Genomic DNA, 17,116 nt, shown 5'->3' with positions numbered 1-17,116 from the left:
CTGAAAATTTCTCACCATATTCTGCCCTGGAGCTTTGTGAAATCAATAACACTAACTGCATTAGTTTGTTCATAATGTAAATTAGTAGTGTATACAATCGGAAATGTAGAAATACGGAGCCAAGTGTTTATTTTGTATTCAGAAACTTTAATAGGCGTTGTGTACCTTTACAATCATTCAGTACAAAAGTTGTAGCAAATTCCAACTATACAAAGGCATGATTCGAATTTGTATTCCCGATACCCGCCACAATGCCTGTTCGGCTAAACCAAATAACCAACGCATTCAAATACCTGTGTGTGATGCAGTCCTCCAATAGTGCAAAGCATGTAATGCATAGTTAATTATCAAGGTTAACGCTAAAAAAATGGACACCAGTGAAGTCTCAACCGGACTGAGCAGAAAACTGAACTATGACTTTAAAATGTGGCGAGTTGACTAATTGACGTGAATCATGCAAGTTGCACAGTTAACCCTTACTCACGATTTCCTCCAACAATGAGGAGTTTGGTCGCAAACATTCTGTGGAGAGACCCAGCCCGCAGTGATAGATAGCGTTGATTGTATCCGAACGCTGATAATCAGAAATATGTGTGCTTCTTATTGATAAGCAGGCAAAGAGAGGACAGAGAAGCTCCGAGCTTGGCGGCCTCGCTGCAGGCCGTGGGTAAGAAGGTGTAGTCCTGCAGCTTCTGGAAGGCCTGGACGCAAAACGAGTCACTAGAAATTCTTAACCTCGTTATTTTTGGATTGTTGCGTCATATTAGGCAAACTTACAGGCAAACTGTCCGGGCATTCTTCTGCCGGTCGGTGGAGCAGGAAGTCCCTCTTGGACGGCCCCTTTATGTAGATGCAGTTTGCAGCAGATTGCTCAGGCACAGTCAGAACCTCGTAGTGGTGGTCGGTCAGCTGTTCCATCATCTGGACACGCATCGGTAATGGGAAAATGTGATGTGTTTTTTTTTTTGGATGACGTGAGGATCTCAAACTATTGAAACGATCTGTGAAGGTTCTCTCGGCATTTGCTCAACCAGTAGAGGAATATTGCCGCCACGCGCGTCCAAAAACGCACCCACCCGCAGAGTCTTTTTGGCCCCGTCGCTGTTGCTGATGACGATGGTGTTGGCGCCTCCCATGGAGCAGATGTTTTTCAGTCGAATCCCACCGCAGACTGGCACGGTGGACACAGAAAAGTCCTGAACAAATCGCAGCGGAAAATGTTTTGTTAATGCGTTCGCTTCGGCGCAGTTTAGGCCACGGCTGAGATTACGTAACGGCTAGGGTAGATTTACCGTCCGTCTAAGATTTCAGTTCATAAGAACTGAGTAATAGCATTTTATTTGATTATAGCAATTTGAATATATATATATATATATATATATATATATATATATATATATATATATTTTACGTCTAATGTGTCAGTGATACTCAGTATTAGATTAGCATTTAGATCATTTGTGTAAGGCTGGAGAAAGATGGGTCTTCAGATACGAAAATCCCTTTTTTTTTTTTTTTAAATTAAGAATCCAGACATTGAATCCCATGTACTAAATGTCTATATTTTTTGCTTATTAAGAGGGTCTGAAAATGTCTGACATTAAACGCATTATATATGAAAATATTCAGTTACTTAAGATAACGAATGCTTGAACAATTCATTACGATAAGTAATCGATTATTGATCCTAATTTTATTGGACCGAGGTACTTAAATGACATGAGCTCGACTTGTTTTGATGTCATTGCAAGGCGCAGATATGGAGGGGTTTACCCTGGGCCCCCAAATGCCTAAACACACCCATCCATTACTAAAACAATTCAGCAGTGCTTCATCTGTTCAAATGACTCATACTAATGACTCTAAAATATGCGGTCGTGGAACAGCTGCTTTTTGTCCCGTAAATAATTCCCCTGCATTGCTCATTCAATTTTATGTTGCATTCAACTGTACAAATAATCAAATTAAAACAAAACAAAATCATTAAATCTTGCACTTGATGCATAGTCAGTGCAATTGACTCACTTTTTAAACTGCTAATACAAACGACGCTTTCCGTTATACTATGCTAATACAATCATTTAGAACAGGGGTTCTCAAAGTGGGGCTTGTGGAACCCCCCGGGGTCAGTGGCCCGACCGCAGGGGGTCCGTAAAATAATTTGGCTTACTAATAAAAAAAAAATACATATTGTCTTCATTACACTGAAAGAGTTAAGAGAAGCAAAGGAAATTCTGTATAATGGTCGGCCACGTGCCATTCCGTACAAATGGGCTTGTTTTCTCTGATTAGCAGCCTTCTGCCCTTACCCGAAAAGTGTCCGCCAGCACTTCGGCTCCCTTGTGGTTGGTGTGGGAGGAGATTCCGACAAAGAACTCCCTCCCCGTGAAGAGCACGTCGCTGCCCTCCAGAGTGGCCTCTCCGGAGTCCCCCGGGGACTCGCCCATTTCCACCACCGTCAGGTTGAGCTCCGACATTAGCTTGCGCACCGCCTCAACCTGCGGGATAAAAAAAAAAAAAACGTTATCTACTCCATCCAGTCTGCTTCATAAGTCACAATAACAAAGACATCAAAGTGCCTTATGTCATATCTAACCATTTCGCAGAAGGACTGCGTACGCCTTCAACTCATTCACTGCCAATGACGGCTTTAGACGTCAAAGATCCGTTTTTACTGGGCTGGCAGCGAATGAGTTCATCAGTGATTGAGTGTGATTTATTTTTTAATGGCGGTATGTTGATATTGGCTGCTATGTGTGGGCAATAAACTAACGCGCGCCATCACAGCTGCGAAGGCAAACTTCAAAATAAAAGCATGCAAATCGGTATATTTACTTTGGAAGATTGACTTGATCAAAATAAATATAATGCTTAATTTTCAACTGTTTATTTTATCAATCTATTTAATTAGGTCGTGCAGTCGACACGTTCACTTAGTGTTGTAATATCATTTAAGTTTACACCGCATCTTCCTCAAAATTGACATCACTGAAGACTGCAAGTCTTTATGCAATTTATTTAATTTTAAATTTATCCTGTTAAAAATATAGAAGACAAAAAATTCATTAATTCCAATTGTGTCATTGATGGATTTTTGGTTTTATTAGATAGCTCTTTCTGCCCCTCCCCCCAAAAAATCCACCTGGCAATGATCCACATCTTGATTTCTCAGTTCCTGTTCACTTACAGTATGTCAAGTTGTCTTCACATGATGGCACAGCTGCAAGCTTCTGAATGCTTTCCTTGTTTTATTTTTTCAAGGAAACCGACGACTTCCCTTGCAGGTCCATCAGTATACAATTTAAGTATCCTGCATTATTTTTTTTTTTAATCCCCGGTTTGTTTTCACGACGATTGACCTTTCACGAGCGGAATGTGAGGTTCTGCGCATTCACCTCGCAGCGCCTCTGCTGTCTGAAGGGCCTAGTGATGAGCGCCGTGTCGCCTTGGATCACCGCCACGTCCTCGATCTTCCAGCTCATCGGCAGCTGCGGATCGGGGGGGATCTCGATCAGCTGCAGGCCCACCTTCTGCCTCAGCGCTCCCGTCAGGCATCCGAACTGACGCTGGGCCTTGGCCAGGTCCACCGAGACCTCCTTATTCTCGCCGTTGTCTCCCACCACCTTCCCAAAGGAGTCTGGGATGCCTCGCACCACCGCGTGGGTGAAGTGGCCGTACGTGCACATGTTTGCCATCTCTGTGGAGCAGAGTATGGGTGTCTGGACAAAATGCCAAGAGGAGGAACAACTTCTTCACTGTTGGAGTTGGAGTGAACTGGGATCAAATGGAGACACTCTCTACTTCCTTTTGTGCATTCTTTCTCAAAGAAGCAGATGTTCCCCACCTATGGAAAGAGATATTAACTTTCATTAGAGCAAAGGCAGATGTGTTAAAAATGTGGGCTTTGTCCCATTTCAAAGAGAATTCCGTGAAAATCAAAACAATCGTCCTTTGCATCAAAGTATACACTTTTGAAAAGCTTTACCAATCCAAATTCATTGCTAATGGAAGAAGTGGATTAAAGGATTTCACAGGGTTAATTAAAGTAAAAGTTTCACCCATCAAAGTAGCAAAAAGCGTTCAAATGTTTGTACCCGTTCGTTAGGGTTTTAGTTTCGCACCGGTGCAGACAATTAGCAATCTTCAACTAGTGCGACGCCCAACTCTTACCCTTTCACAACCCTTATATTAAGATATGTGGAAAAAAACAAGAGGAGGGAAAAAAAAACTAACAAAGATATGAAGGTAAACGTTCTTACCACTTCAAAGCGTGCAGGGAAGACGTTGGGCAACGTTCGCCACTGTTTGATGTACAGTATTCCCAAACAGGGCCGTTTCCCGTTATTCTGCTTTTCACTCCTTTCCTCCCGCCCACCGCCGTGTTAAAACTTGCTACTTCCTTTAATACGCTTCAAAATAAAACAACTTTTCGGCTTCCCGAAATCTAATTTTCGGATTTGAGTTGAGACTCGAAGTCTCACCCGCGCCGCGCAGTGACAAACGTGAATTTACCGCAAGTGAGTCTTAACGTTCGTCGAGCTAATGATGAAATTTGGTCATTTGAGATGTCATTTCCGGTTTAGTGTTCTTGTGTTTTGACAGATTAACCCCGAGACGTTATTGGGTTCAGATAAACGTCCTTTGTGCGTGGGTTTGACAATGTATTATTATTTTTTGTAATACTAGTACGTTCCAACGTATTTTTAAATACCTCCAAACTTACTTGTTGTCTGAACGCCGTCTGCAAATACTCCAAATACAAACTAAAAATTTATACACAATAGCAAATAACAAACAAAACTGTACATAAATCATTTTTATTACAATTCCTTATTTCTGTATTTAGTTATTTATTTGTTCATTTCAATTTCATCTTGTCAGATATTTCTCAACTCTCTTGAGTCACTTCTCATATATTCATGCCTGTTTATTTGGAACCGTTGTCTGTTTTCGTCCTTGACATGACAAAAAATTAATCCTTTAAGCTGTTCCCAAATGGGTCAAATGGTGCTGCACTATTGGATAAACATGTTGCGCTACATTACGGGCTGTGTGTGTCTAGGGAGAAACATTTATATATCGTATTTGATAATATACGCATGAATTAGTTTACTTTTTATAATATTACTATATCTATCGTGACTAAGTGGTACTACTTTTTACAGCAGTAAAAAATTTCTTTCCGAGTGACTGCGGTTAAGTCCAGAACAGCGGAAAGACATGGATAAAAGGGTGAAATAATAAAAACAGATAAAACATAATATGCGGGTCCGCGATGGGGTGGGGGGGGGGGACAAAAGGTGGCAAGTAGAGGGCACAGACAGGATTAAAGAACACCATCTGTCCATTAAGATCCCTCAGCCAAACAAAACATCTCATGAACAACACCAACATTGCTCCTTTAAAAATGACAATAAAAGTCTTGGCCAATATTAGCACGGAGAAATCTCCCAGAATCCAAAACTTAAATGTTAAGTGAAAGATTCCAAATTATCCAAAAGTGTGACTTTGTTTGACCAAATGTGTCCTGCGATTGATACAGTGTATGCTGCCGCATACAGGTCATTCATAGTACTACAACAGACATGCAGCTAAACAGCAATAAAGAACTTGCGAAACCCTTTGGGGTGGCTTTATCGTCCAGCAAACTACGTCGTGTTCCCTCTAATTTATGTTTGCCTTTTCTTCAAATTTAATGCAGTCCAACTTCTTCAATTAATATCATAAATTTAAAGGGTTTAGGAGCGTTATTTGGGGCTATATATTATAATGCATTGTAGCACACGTTATTTATGCAGAGTAAAATATTATTTTTATGTGTAATACCTTACATTAACGTGTTACAGCAAAAAGTAATGCATTACAATAATTACATTACTTTTGTAATACCGTACTCCCAACAATCACAAAGGCATTTCATGTCACTACAGCATAGTTTAGAAATAACGTGCTTCACGTTCCAGTTAATTTGCTCTTAATTTGAAAAGAAAATTGTCTTCTTCTTCTCATGGCATTAAACATCATTCAGATTAAAATCCCTATTAAAATTTCACACATCCCTGAAGTTCATTCACTTATCTCAGGGCTGCACGGCTTCTAGAGAAAAATGTTTTGTCAACAAGCCGTGTGAATCTTTGCGCTTAACATGATCTTATCCTGTTCTTCTCCACACATCTAATTAAGTGATAAACAGCTTACCCAATCCGAGCCACTTGACTGGTCCTATCACAAGACCCCAGTCAGCGGACCACTCAACATGCTAGCCTCACGTCTCCCATTCCAATGAAAGGATAATTTTGTTAAACTAGACATTCCTATCTCATGACTTTCTCTCGTATTACTCTCAGTCTAACAGAGGGTTTGGAATATTTATGATTCTTTTAACATGCCGACGCTGTTGAGACCATGTCCAATAATCATAGACAGAATTCCACATAATATTTGACATTGCGGTGTGAATTAATGGAATGCACATGCAGCGCATTCAGGTTTTCTTATGGGGCCCATTGTTATATTCTTTAAATGATGATTTTTCTTTTTGCAAAAAGTATTGACATTAGGGGGAACTCCAAAGCCAGAGAAAATGAGTCCTACAGAAATGAAATATGCCTGAAAATTCCAAAATTGACCTTGTGTATTGTATGGTGCACAGTTACTGTAATCAAGCAGAATTAAAAACTTTCATAACATGTCAAATCAAAGCAAAATAACAAAAAAAAAAACTTTAAAAAACCCTATGCAACCAACTATGCTGAAAGCATTTTTTAATACTTATCTTGTCCCTCTCCAATATTATAATAGAAAAGTGCAATTAAAAAAAAAAACAGACTTTAATGAATAAAATTGCAAAGAGCAAATTAGAATTTAGGTCAGAAACGTGCTTTCGATGGTACTACAACACAAATCGAAAAATACACAAAGTAAATAGTAACAAAATAAAACGCTATCATTGCCTGAGTACATTTCCAGCCCTAATCATAGCAATTAAAGCCGTTGTCAGCTGATCATAAATACCTTAACAAATTCAATTAAGCCTGGTACACACTAGGATTTTTGGAATCCGAAAAGATTGTTTATTTGTTGCGGACACTCATCATAAAGATAAATGCGTACGTGTGTATGGCAGAAGCGAATGATTTGCAAGAACTTTTGTTAGCTTTCGCCTTATTAAATTCAATTCGTAGACTTGTATTATTTTAAAGGTGACTTGACACATCCAATATGGCGGATGCGCTGACGTATTGGACCCTGGTAGTTTGCGCATTCGTTTCGTGTTAAAGTGCGAGTGTAAACAGTTAATATGACAAGTTAATAAGACATTTAAGAATGTTGCACTTCTTTTATTATCTACCACATTTGTTATGCAATGTTTATCATTCATGTCGTTATTTACTGATAATATTGATGATATCTAATGAAACGTCACAAGCGTCTTGCTCAGGAAGAGACGCACACTTCAAGAAGCGCATATGTTGAGCATGGACTACTCACCGGAAGAGCTGGGAGAGTCCGAATAACAAAAAGAAAAGGGGTGTGCACTTCCAGCAGTAGCGACAAATTGAATTTAAAACAATTTGGAAGTTGCTGCAGATGTTTAACGTGAGACACTCGAGCTACTCGTTGAACGAGAAGAAAGCATCATGTCTGCTTCGCAGCTTCTCCTGCTTCTTTTTTGTCTTCCCCTGGCGAGTAAGTAAACAAAAAATTATATATTATTTTTTTTCTTTAAAACGTATGACTGTTTTATTGTTTTACTTATTAGGTTTTTTTTAAGCTAGAGGATGCAGTGCAATACCGACGTTCTTTCAGTAATATATTGCTGAATATTACAGTTTATATTTTCCTGGTGATAAGTATATGACTAACACCAGCTAAATACATATATTCATTCATGTTGAATACCAGTATTGGTACAAATAACTTTTTATTTGACTGTATTTGGGTAGAATTTTCTCTTATATGTATTCGATGATGTTTTACTTTTACTCCCTACATTTGTAACCGATAAATGTACTTTCTAACTTTTTACTCTAGATCTGTTTGATCCATCCTGCTGTGTTGCATTTTTTGTTAAAAAAAAAAAAAAATCTAAAAGAAAATAAGTAAGTAATCAAGTAAATGAAACGTACATAAATCAACAGATATACACATTCAAAATGAATACATTGATTTTTTTTAATGCCCTGTATTTTTGATCTTTATTTAAGTTTCATCTGAATTTTATGTAAAGTAAATAAATACACGCGAGTAAGCAACTAGAAATTGAAAGTACGGTGTGTTTGTGCTACTTTTCAGCTTCTTTGACGTGTTATACTTGTGTCTTTCCTGCCATTTCGCCTTTGGACTGCTTAAAGTTTCCCGAGGAGTGCGCGGATGGACATTTCTGCCTGTCCAGCGTCGCGACAGCAAAACGAGGTGACGTTTTTTTTTTTTTTTTGTGTGTGCGTGTGTAAAAACTGTGGCCTTCTTGTTGACCAAATGGAAGAAAAGATTCATTGTGCTAAGTCACCAATGGTCTGAATTGGCAAATGTTGACGCCATTGTACTGCTGTGCTCAGTGTTGCCTTTAGATTCAAAGACAAAGCTCTGTAAGTGTACATTAGTATGAATTCTTCCAATGAGAGGAGTCAGCAGCATGAATAATTGCAATAATTTTGTTTACTAGAAAAACCTTAAGCTCGAGGGCCTTATGGAGGAAAATGTATTCCCAAGTGGACCGGACCAATAACATCACGGTTTTTAATCAGAGCATCCTGTTTTCGCTTTGTAGAGCTGCAGCTATTGAGTATTGAGGTATTCGAAGAAAAATCGAGAAATTTTTATTTTTTGCTTTGTGAATAGCAAATATAAACACGCAAGACTAAATTGTTCAAAAGTGATCAGTAGGAATGGCAACTCTCAGGCTTTCAATATCAAAGCGAGTAATTTGACGTTTTTTAAAGTGTCTTTCTCTTGCCGGACAGAATGTAGCCCTCGAGCATTGCTAGCTAGCGGCTAATTTTTGTTATTTATGTTAGCTACAGTAAACCCTGAAAGCAGGCGGCATGCAATACGTCAACAGCGATCGAATGTGATTTTAGAACAACGTTCTGTTATTTGTATTGGGAGTAGCGATTTACGACTCAGCGAACACAACTTTGTGACTCAAGTTAGGCAACAACAGACGTAATGGAATAAATAAATAAATACATAAATAAATAAATAAATAATAGTAAAAATAATAATAAAATAATAAATAATAAAATTTTAAAAAATCATGGATAAATACATTAAATTAAATAATAGTAAAAAAATAAAAATAAAAATAAATCATGGATAAATAAATAAAATTAAATATCGCGCTGTGATCTTGAATCATCCCGCGTAATTTCATACGTAAACAAGATGACGAATAACGCATCCAAATGTACGTTTTCTGCTTCTGCATCCATAGGTGTACTTCAAATAACCTTATACGAAAAGAGCTGCGCTCTTCCCACCCAGTGCGGTATCAGCGGGAAAAAATACACCAGTGGACTTGAATACAACTACACCAGCGTGTGCTGCAACAGCGATTTGTGTAACGGGGCTTCCGCGCACGGTGCCCCCAAGTGGGGAGGAGTGGTACTCTGTCTGCTGCCTGCACTCCGCCTCCTGCTGATCTAATATATATATATATATATATATATATATATATATATATATATATATATATATATATGTTGATGAAAATTACATTTGCTCGATGCTTAGACTGCATTTTTAGCGTATTGCTGCCAAAATGTATATATTTACTTGTTTAAATGTAAATATTTACTTGTTAACTTGTATTTGCTAAAGTATATACAATACATATTTGCGCAAAATTTGTATTCCACCTCACATTTCTGGGACACATCTGCCTTGATTGCCTGCTTGTGTGGTCAACCGAAACTGTTATGAAGCTGTTTTTGCAAATGCATTGCCTTTAGTTTTGCATTTGGGTCATCTAACCTTGCACCATTTGTGACAATAAATAAATTCATGTACTGTTATGTGCATTTTCAATCATATTTGTCTTCATTTGTGTTACGGGAGCTGACGCCTATCCTGGCTGACAAAGGTAGACCAAAAAAAAAAAAAAAAACAAATCAATGAAAATCAAGTTCACATACCCACTAGCATACAAAAGAGTAGCTAATAGCATATATAGAGGCTCAGACAATCCTCATTTCTGAATAAAACTTTATTGGGCGTATTTTTAAAATGCACCAATGAAATGTGGCTTTGGAAATACAAACGTCAACATGGAATGGAAAAATTGATTTCAATACACTGCAATTGCTTCATGGCTACTTTTTCTGTGAACAAATATAAGAAAAGGTCAATAATAGACCGATATTAACAAACTGAAACGTAAATTGGTGTCATAAAAATAACATGCAACGTATTAAGACACAAAAAGTTAAAAGGGGTGAAAAAAAAAGTAACATTAGTTACAGTAGCTCCCTGAAACTTTATTCAACTACAGTACATAGAGAAATCCAAACTAAAGTCCTGGAAATATTTAAGACACTGTCCCTTTAAATGATTAATTGAGGAAACAGTTCAGTCAAGTAAAAAAAAAAAAAAATGAAAGCAGGGGTCACCTTCTCAAATTTCAGTTGTGTAGCAAAACAGGCAGATATAAAAAAAATGTACAGATTTTTTTTTTTTAATTCTTGAATTGCACTTGGGTGGTTTGGATTTTTCTTGAATGAACCTCATCTGGCAAACATGAGGTTCTACTGGACTCCTTAAATACTCAATAAAAATTTAAACTCCCCCCCCCAAAAAAAAAGTTAACATGGCTGCTAAAAAGCTGCCACGACAAGTAAGTAACTCCCAAGTCACTTTTCAGCTCATTTCAACTGCTTACGCAAAATCTAGTCAAGTATCCCAATCAACAACGCTCAAGTCAAATATTTTTCCATCAGAGTGTTCTGAGGGAAACAGAAATTGAAATATATAGTACACTTTTGACTGAATCCCTTTTTTCAATGTATTCCTTCATTGTCATAAATATGGACTAACTGACCCTCCAGCATCCTTAAAAATTTTTTTTAAAAAAAACCTCCCAAATGTTAGCATAAGTCTTCAAATGCGCTATTTATTGTTCAAGAGACCTTTTACTCAAGCGCACGTATCTTCAAGTTCATCTCGTAAACTTCCCGCTATTATTTTTAGCCGCAACTGTCAACTTCCTGTTGCTCTTCACATCATGTGACACACGCAACGTTTTAGAATAAGGCTAACTGCTAAATTCAATTAGGGCGGCGCTGAAAATTGAAGAGAAAAAAAAGTTGCGTGAGAAAAAGATGCATTTGCATTTTTTATAGCTTGTAGTAAAATAATATTGCAAAAACTAAAACGATTGTGTTACTCTTACTGTTATATGCAAAGCACACTTTGCCGATTTTGATTTTAAAACGGTACTTAATTATTTTATTAATTGGGAAATGAAATAAGTACCTGGGAGTAAATATCTGGATTAAAAAAAAAAAAGATAATTTGTTTGGAATTGAATTCGTTCTTTTAAAGGGATAGCGTGTAAGATTTTGAGCGTTTTTCATTACGGCCAGCAGGAGGTGCTGCATTTACAATTGTCCATAACTATAACAAACATGGCCGCCTCCGGAGAAGTGCCACCCACCATGTAATATCATTTGATAACTAGACCTATGAAGATTTTTCAAACATCCTGTTGGTCTTTAAGAACACATTCATTTCCAAGTTTTTGAAATTTACTATCATTTACTTGATTCCTTTTCAATGAAAGTCTTACACACTGTCCCTTTAAGGCTAAAAAATACATCAGAATCACACATCAAAACGAAGATTACACTATCCTCCTTTTGTACATCTCTTATAACATTCTCACAAATAACCTAGTATGGACCCGATACTCCCATTTTTTAAGCTACACAAAACGTCCTCCACGTGTGAGTGATGGAATAAAAATGTTGGGTAAGGCGCTGGCATGAGCAGGTTCCACCAGTCATTCACAAGTCCTCGCAAGGAAAGCAGTTCAATAGCTTCAAGCTCTCGAAACGCTTCCGTGTCTCTGAATGACTGCGCATTCTCTCCCTATTGTGCGCTACAATGCCGGAAACGCGCACAAATATTAAGTGGTTATATTGCTGATTTTTGTAAATCATATCTGGGAGGTTGACTGTATTTTTTGTAAGGGAACAAACAAGTAAGCAGGAAGTTCAGGGGTACGAAAGCATGCATGCAGAGATGTGCGCTGCAACTGCTTCGCAATGAGGACAAAAGTATTGGGACGCCTTGTCACGGCACCACCAAGAATGATATAACTTGATAAGTACGATATGTCTCAATAAAATTGTCCATGGAGCTCACATGCTTGCATTTGAAACCGAATACATTAAACGCGGAAAAAAAAGCTTCAACGGCAGTTTGACTTGGCAAAGCGATCGGATGCAACTCAGATTATGTAACGTAAGCGTTGGAATTTTGCTCATTTGTACACTTGTCTAGATGCGATACTTCTAATTGATGAATTTAACCAATATTTTTTTTTCCCCCAAAGCCTACTTGAGAACTTTGGCCACAGAAGAATAAGCCATGTGGATCTCGTCATCGATCGGGCAGGTGGAGGCAAACTCGTCCCGGGCGTACGCTGCGTTCAGGTACCTCCACAGATTGGACAGAGACTGAGGGATGCTGAATTTTCGGTACTTTAAACACACAACCTGGAAAAAAAAAATAAAATATATGAGGCACTGATAAAAAGGTTGTCAAAAGTTGACAGGAATAGCCTAAGGAATTGCAACGACCTTTTAATAAGTTGCATAAATTGTTGAAAAAAATTGCATGTGTTTCATGTGAACATGTGAGATTTCTCCAAAAACGCCCTCCATTATTTTTTCCCATTAGCCCAAAGGTTAAAATGGTAGTCAAGTGTATAAAAATAAGGCTTTAGTACTGTAGATGATGTGCATAATTGCTAACATGCTTTTATCAGGATAGCTAGCTAGCATTAGCTAGCTTTCTCCAAAAATTTAATATGGAATAAAATAAAATGAACACAAATGGATTTTTTTTTTTTTTATTAGTACCCTAAATTATTTCACAGACCCCCCCCATAACTTTAACCATAACTGTGCCATAACTTTAACCACAATTTTCTCCAAAATGGGGACCAAGCAAGATTTAAATTGATGTAAATTTGTCCATTTTTGTGGTACTGTACTGTATATGAAATAAAATAACTGAATTTTCGTTTTTTAAAACAGCTTGTCACATATTATCTCCTTTCCGGAGGTGTGTGTGTGTGTGTGTGTGTTTTATTCATTTGGACCAAAAGTAATGAAAACTAAAATCTGCCCTATAAAAAGTTGCAAAAGTCATGGTCACCTTGACAATATGAAGCTTTGGAAGCAAGTTGCAGTCGGCGAGCGTAAGATCTTGGCCGTCAAGGAAGGGGCGAGTTGAGGAAGTGACTTCATCCGCGCTATTTTGGTCGATCTCGTCAGGAAGCGGGGAGCCGAGGTAGTCGTCGAGTTTCTTCAGAGCTTTCAGAAGGCCTTTCTCGAGATCTGAGCGCGAGGAGCGACAGCTTTATCAAACGCCGAGAACAAACGGCGGCGGGGACGGCTTTTGCTCACTTTCGTTGCTTTGAGGGTTGGAGTTCTTGATGTAAGCCGAGAACTTGGAGAACACGTCCATGCCGGCCGTGTTGGACTCGGGGTTGCGCGCCGCCAGACGAGGATACCTGAAGGACAAACGCTCCTCGCGTTAACCGCGTTTAAAGACGGGGAACGACCGAACGGGCGAATGAAAGCCAACTACTTGGGAGGGCAGAGATTTTCTTCCAGGAATTCTTCGATCTTGTTGGTGTCGGTTTTCACCTCGTTGCCGTACAATAAGAAGGGGGGCTGGGCGCCGGGAGCCAGGTCGTTCAAGATGTCCGGCTTCCTTTCGTTGGACCGGGAGAGAAGGCGGAGGATGAGAGATTGAAAAAATATCCGCTCAAAACACACCGTAATGTTCCATATGAAACTCGCACCTCTTCATGTCCACCGTCGTCACATCAAAGGTGACCCCTTTAAGCCAAAGCACCATGAAAAGACGCTGAGAGAAGGGACAGTTGCCAATACTCTGGCCGTCGCTCCCTGCCTGCAAGACAAATTGTTTTACACGGAATTTAATATTGTTAGAATTGATCAAAGTGAAGCCCTAAGTGAAAACAATTCTCAGTTTCAAATAGCGAGCGAGTGTATTAAATTTAATGCCATTTATTCAGTGTTGACCTATCAAAAAAATACACAGTACAAGACAACCGTTTGGAAACAGTGTCATTCTGAAACTCCGAATTATAAAATACTACTTCTTAAGTCATTGACATTAGGAAGAAATATTGATGAGATTATTTGATCATTTGCTCCAAAAAACGTGCAAATCAAAAAGACTCGGCTTTCATTCCAGCTAGTCTCCTAAGTGCTACTAGCGTGCTCATTAAAGGACTTCCCGGCCTTTTCAACGATGTCTCGTGTTTGGCTGGGATGCAAGTAACTTTGTTGTCTTGTTGAGACAAAATGGACACAAGGTAGATACAAATGAATAGGCTGTCTCTCAGGGGATATTTTTCTTTCACTGCATAAAGTTTGTCGCGAAAAGACTTAATAATATAACATTATATTAGTATCCAGCCATCCATTTTCTAGAGCCGCTAAAGGGTCACAGGCCTGCTGGCGCCTATCCCAGCTGACTTGGGGCAGTAGGCGGGGAACGCCCTCAACTGGTTGCCAGCCGATGGCAGGGCGCACGGAGACCAACAGCTATTCCCGCACCCAATCACAGCTAAGGACAATTTCTTATGTCCAATCCACCTGCCATGCAAGTTTGGGGAATGTGAAAGGAAGCGCTTGGAGAAAACCCCACACAGGCATGGGGAGAACATGCAAACTCCACACAGGAAGGCCAAGAAAGCTGGATTTGAATGTTTCTTTGTTTTGTTTCCAAACTTTTAACTGGTACTGTACTAACATGAGGAATTTTCATTTGAAGTTATTCACGCCCCAAGAGCTGTTTGGAAATGTTCATTGTATGAGGAAGCATTCTTGGGGAAGGGTGGGTGCTTGAAACTACTTCTTCTCTTTTTCTTCTTGATTTTTTTGTTGTTTTTTGAGGAATTTTTCAACTGTAATTCAAGACATAGATAAAATGAGATTACAAAAAAATCGGTTTCAGACGCCGTTTCTGATTCAAACCCTTCTTCTGAAGCTACATAAGGTTGATCAAATAATCACAATTGTATTGTTATTTTTATTAGATAACCATTTACAGTTATTGAACGGGCCTATCGGGTTTCTTTTGAAAGATGAACAACGTGTTTTCTTTAGTCACTGACTGAATTGCAGGTCACTCGCCTGACAGGTTAAGTTTCACTCACTTGCTTGTGATTTCGAGTGGTTATCAGTCCAGGTGCCCACCATTTTTTTTGCCGAAACTCCCCCATCTCTTTACGCGATATAGAAACCCCGCAGACGAATATCTCCTCCAACACGCTTTATCCAAAACCACTTAACCATGCAAGTAACTTGACACCAACTATAACTACCTCAAATGTAAACACCTATTGAACCGCTTTTGATTTCCAGTTTTGAAAAGAATCTTGAAACGACACCCTGAAATGGAGGAGAGGAAGTTGAAGCGGCAACATTATTCTGAGAAGTTACAACAGCATCTTTCTTCCATGGAGAGAAGGGGGGGGGGGAAGTAGAGGGTGTACCGCATGTTCGCACAGAGGAATCATTATGGAAACTTGTGCAAAACATATGAGCGTACAACTCGTTTATGAGACATAAACGTGTTAATACGCTGTGCATAGCCTGCATGCATGCTGCGGTACTAAATATAGATCCGGGTCTAATGTTAATATGCTTTAAATAAGATTAGTGGTTTATAAAGCTAGTGAGTCAGCAGAGGCTTTCTGACTGACACCGACGCACTTCTGCCTCATTTTACGCTTAAAGTAAAAACCCATGTGAAGATGACATTTCAGAACAAGTAAAATGAATCAGCGTCGCGCAGTTTCACCATGACGTCACACAATGTGCGTGCAATAGAAAAAGTCTTCTTACCTTGACAAAAAGTTCCACTTTGGGCGGATTGGGCTCGCTCATCTTTCTTTTCTGCTAAAAGAGAACGTCAAAAACGTTTAAAGGTGTCAGCCAAACGACAACATAAAAGCGGAGGAGAAGGATTTCGAAACCGGAGGAGAGCCAAGCCCATCTTCCGCTAACAGACATTAAACGGCTACTAAACAACAATAAAACAAGTTGGCCGACTGGCGTTAGGGTTAAACGACAAACGTCGGGTTTTCTTCGCGACGGGTACTGGTGATTTGAAGGAAAAATCCGTGTGCGTCGGCTTACCTCGAAGCGCTGCTCGAAGCTGCTGACGCCTGTTGCTGCTGCTAGTTTCTCCTCCCAGTGGTGCGTCCTCTCTTCGGGTTGCACACACGCATCGCGTCGCCATTTCCTGGAGGCCGCCGGGCCGCCTCTGCAACTTCGCCGCAGAATGGAAAAAACAAAAACAAACAATCACAAAAGACGTGAATGTAGTTACTTAAAGAAACCGGCCTAAGTCACGCCTCGTGAATCTAATTTAGAGCAAGGAAAAGAGATTTGCGATTTATATTTAAACCAACTGCGCGGTTTTTTTTTTTTACGTAAATGTTATTTTTCGTACAGTTTTAGCTTGTGTTTGGCCATTTTTGTCAACACTGTAACCCCCGAAAAAGTTGCCAGAAATAAAAAATATTTGAGGCAATGAATTGGCACATTTTTTTAAGTTCGTGAAGTTAAAAATCCAGTTTTCAAAAACTTTAAACTTTTGATAGCCTGCGACTCGAAACATCTGTTTTCTCTTACGTTAAAAACGGTCATTTATTCAACTCAAATATTTAAATTTACACGACTTTAGAATTCCAGTTACAACTCATAATGTGCAGTTAATCCAGTGTTTTTCAAATTATATTTAGAAATGCCCCCCCCCCCCACACACACACACACACACACTCTTGTTAGCAAGCAAAATATGAGAAACGAATATATGCTTACAACTGGGAATTTTGCGTATCTATCTATCT

General features: G+C 39.0%; 3 protein-coding genes across 6 annotated transcripts; 1 reads left to right on the top strand and 2 right to left on the bottom strand.

The window, feature by feature from the left end:
- Positions 1-126: 126 nt before the first annotated feature.
- On the bottom strand, positions 127-4,513 carry ddah2 (DDAH family member 2, ADMA-independent). Of its 3 annotated transcripts, none has more exons than XM_088404955.1 (6): positions 4,260-4,513; positions 3,396-3,844; positions 2,310-2,498; positions 1,077-1,196; positions 778-921; positions 127-701 (listed from the first exon to the last, which is right to left on the bottom strand). In XM_088404955.1, exons 2-6 carry the CDS (start codon positions 3,693-3,695, stop codon positions 582-584), a joined length of 873 nt encoding a protein of 290 aa, XP_088261081.1. In that variant the 5' UTR covers positions 3,696-3,844; positions 4,260-4,513; the 3' UTR covers positions 127-581. The 3 variants fall into 3 exon arrangements, with proteins under 3 accessions (XP_088261081.1, XP_088261083.1, XP_088261082.1); XM_088404957.1 differs by lacking the exon at positions 4,260-4,513 and adding an exon at positions 4,171-4,251; XM_088404956.1 differs by lacking the exon at positions 4,260-4,513 and adding an exon at positions 4,095-4,237.
- Positions 4,514-7,432: 2,919 nt separating this feature from the next.
- Positions 7,433-9,645, top strand: LOC148406139 (prostate stem cell antigen-like). The gene is made up of 3 exons (XM_088405584.1): positions 7,433-7,689; positions 8,296-8,415; positions 9,434-9,645. The coding sequence occupies exons 1-3, from the start codon at positions 7,641-7,643 to the stop codon at positions 9,643-9,645; spliced, it is 381 nt and encodes a 126-aa protein (XP_088261710.1). The 5' UTR covers positions 7,433-7,640.
- A 541-nt stretch (positions 9,646-10,186) lies between these two features.
- On the bottom strand, positions 10,187-17,013 carry clic1 (CLIC family member 1). Of its 2 annotated transcripts, none has more exons than XM_088405202.1 (7): positions 16,401-17,013; positions 16,107-16,160; positions 14,030-14,139; positions 13,813-13,938; positions 13,629-13,735; positions 13,378-13,559; positions 10,187-12,713 (listed from the first exon to the last, which is right to left on the bottom strand). In XM_088405202.1, the coding sequence occupies exons 2-7, from the start codon at positions 16,146-16,148 to the stop codon at positions 12,552-12,554; spliced, it is 729 nt and encodes a 242-aa protein (XP_088261328.1). In that variant the 5' UTR covers positions 16,149-16,160; positions 16,401-17,013; the 3' UTR covers positions 10,187-12,551. The 2 variants fall into 2 exon arrangements, with proteins under 2 accessions (XP_088261328.1, XP_088261329.1); XM_088405203.1 differs by having other exon boundaries at positions 16,107-16,157.
- Positions 17,014-17,116: the final 103 nt, after the last annotated feature.

This window comes from Hippichthys cyanospilos, chromosome 21, assembly GCF_059441005.1.
Source record: "Hippichthys cyanospilos isolate Australia breed blue-spotted pipefish chromosome 21, RoL_Hcya_1.0, whole genome shotgun sequence".
Taxonomy (NCBI): Eukaryota; Metazoa; Chordata; class Actinopteri; order Syngnathiformes; family Syngnathidae; genus Hippichthys; species Hippichthys cyanospilos.
The sequence above is the reverse complement of the archived record's forward strand: the minus strand, read 5'-3'. Positions and strand labels throughout refer to the sequence as shown.

Excerpts from the sequence above, each read along its gene's own strand:
- ddah2 (XM_088404955.1), bottom strand. The coding sequence starts at position 3,695 with ATGGCAAACATGTGCACGTACGGCCACTTCACCCACGCGGTGGTGCGA. Across the intron at positions 2,499-3,395 it reads GACAGCAGAGGCGCTGCGAG|GTTGAGGCGGTGCGCAAGCT; the intron begins GTGAATGCGCAG and ends TTTATCCCGCAG. Across the intron at positions 1,197-2,309 it reads TGCTGGCGGACACTTTTCGG|GACTTTTCTGTGTCCACCGT; the intron begins GTAAGGGCAGAA and ends CGATTTGTTCAG.
- LOC148406139 (XM_088405584.1), top strand. The coding sequence starts at position 7,641 with ATGTCTGCTTCGCAGCTTCTCCTGCTTCTTTTTTGTCTTCCCCTGGCG. Across the intron at positions 7,690-8,295 it reads TTTTTGTCTTCCCCTGGCGA|CTTCTTTGACGTGTTATACT; the intron begins GTAAGTAAACAA and ends GCTACTTTTCAG. Across the intron at positions 8,416-9,433 it reads CGTCGCGACAGCAAAACGAG|GTGTACTTCAAATAACCTTA; the intron begins GTGACGTTTTTT and ends CTGCATCCATAG.
- clic1 (XM_088405202.1), bottom strand. The coding sequence starts at position 16,148 with ATGAGCGAGCCCAATCCGCCCAAAGTGGAACTTTTTGTCAAG. Across the intron at positions 14,140-16,106 it reads AAGTGGAACTTTTTGTCAAG|GCAGGGAGCGACGGCCAGAG; the intron begins GTAAGAAGACTT and ends TTTGTCTTGCAG. Across the intron at positions 13,939-14,029 it reads ACGACGGTGGACATGAAGAG|GAAGCCGGACATCTTGAACG; the intron begins GTGCGAGTTTCA and ends GTCCAACGAAAG.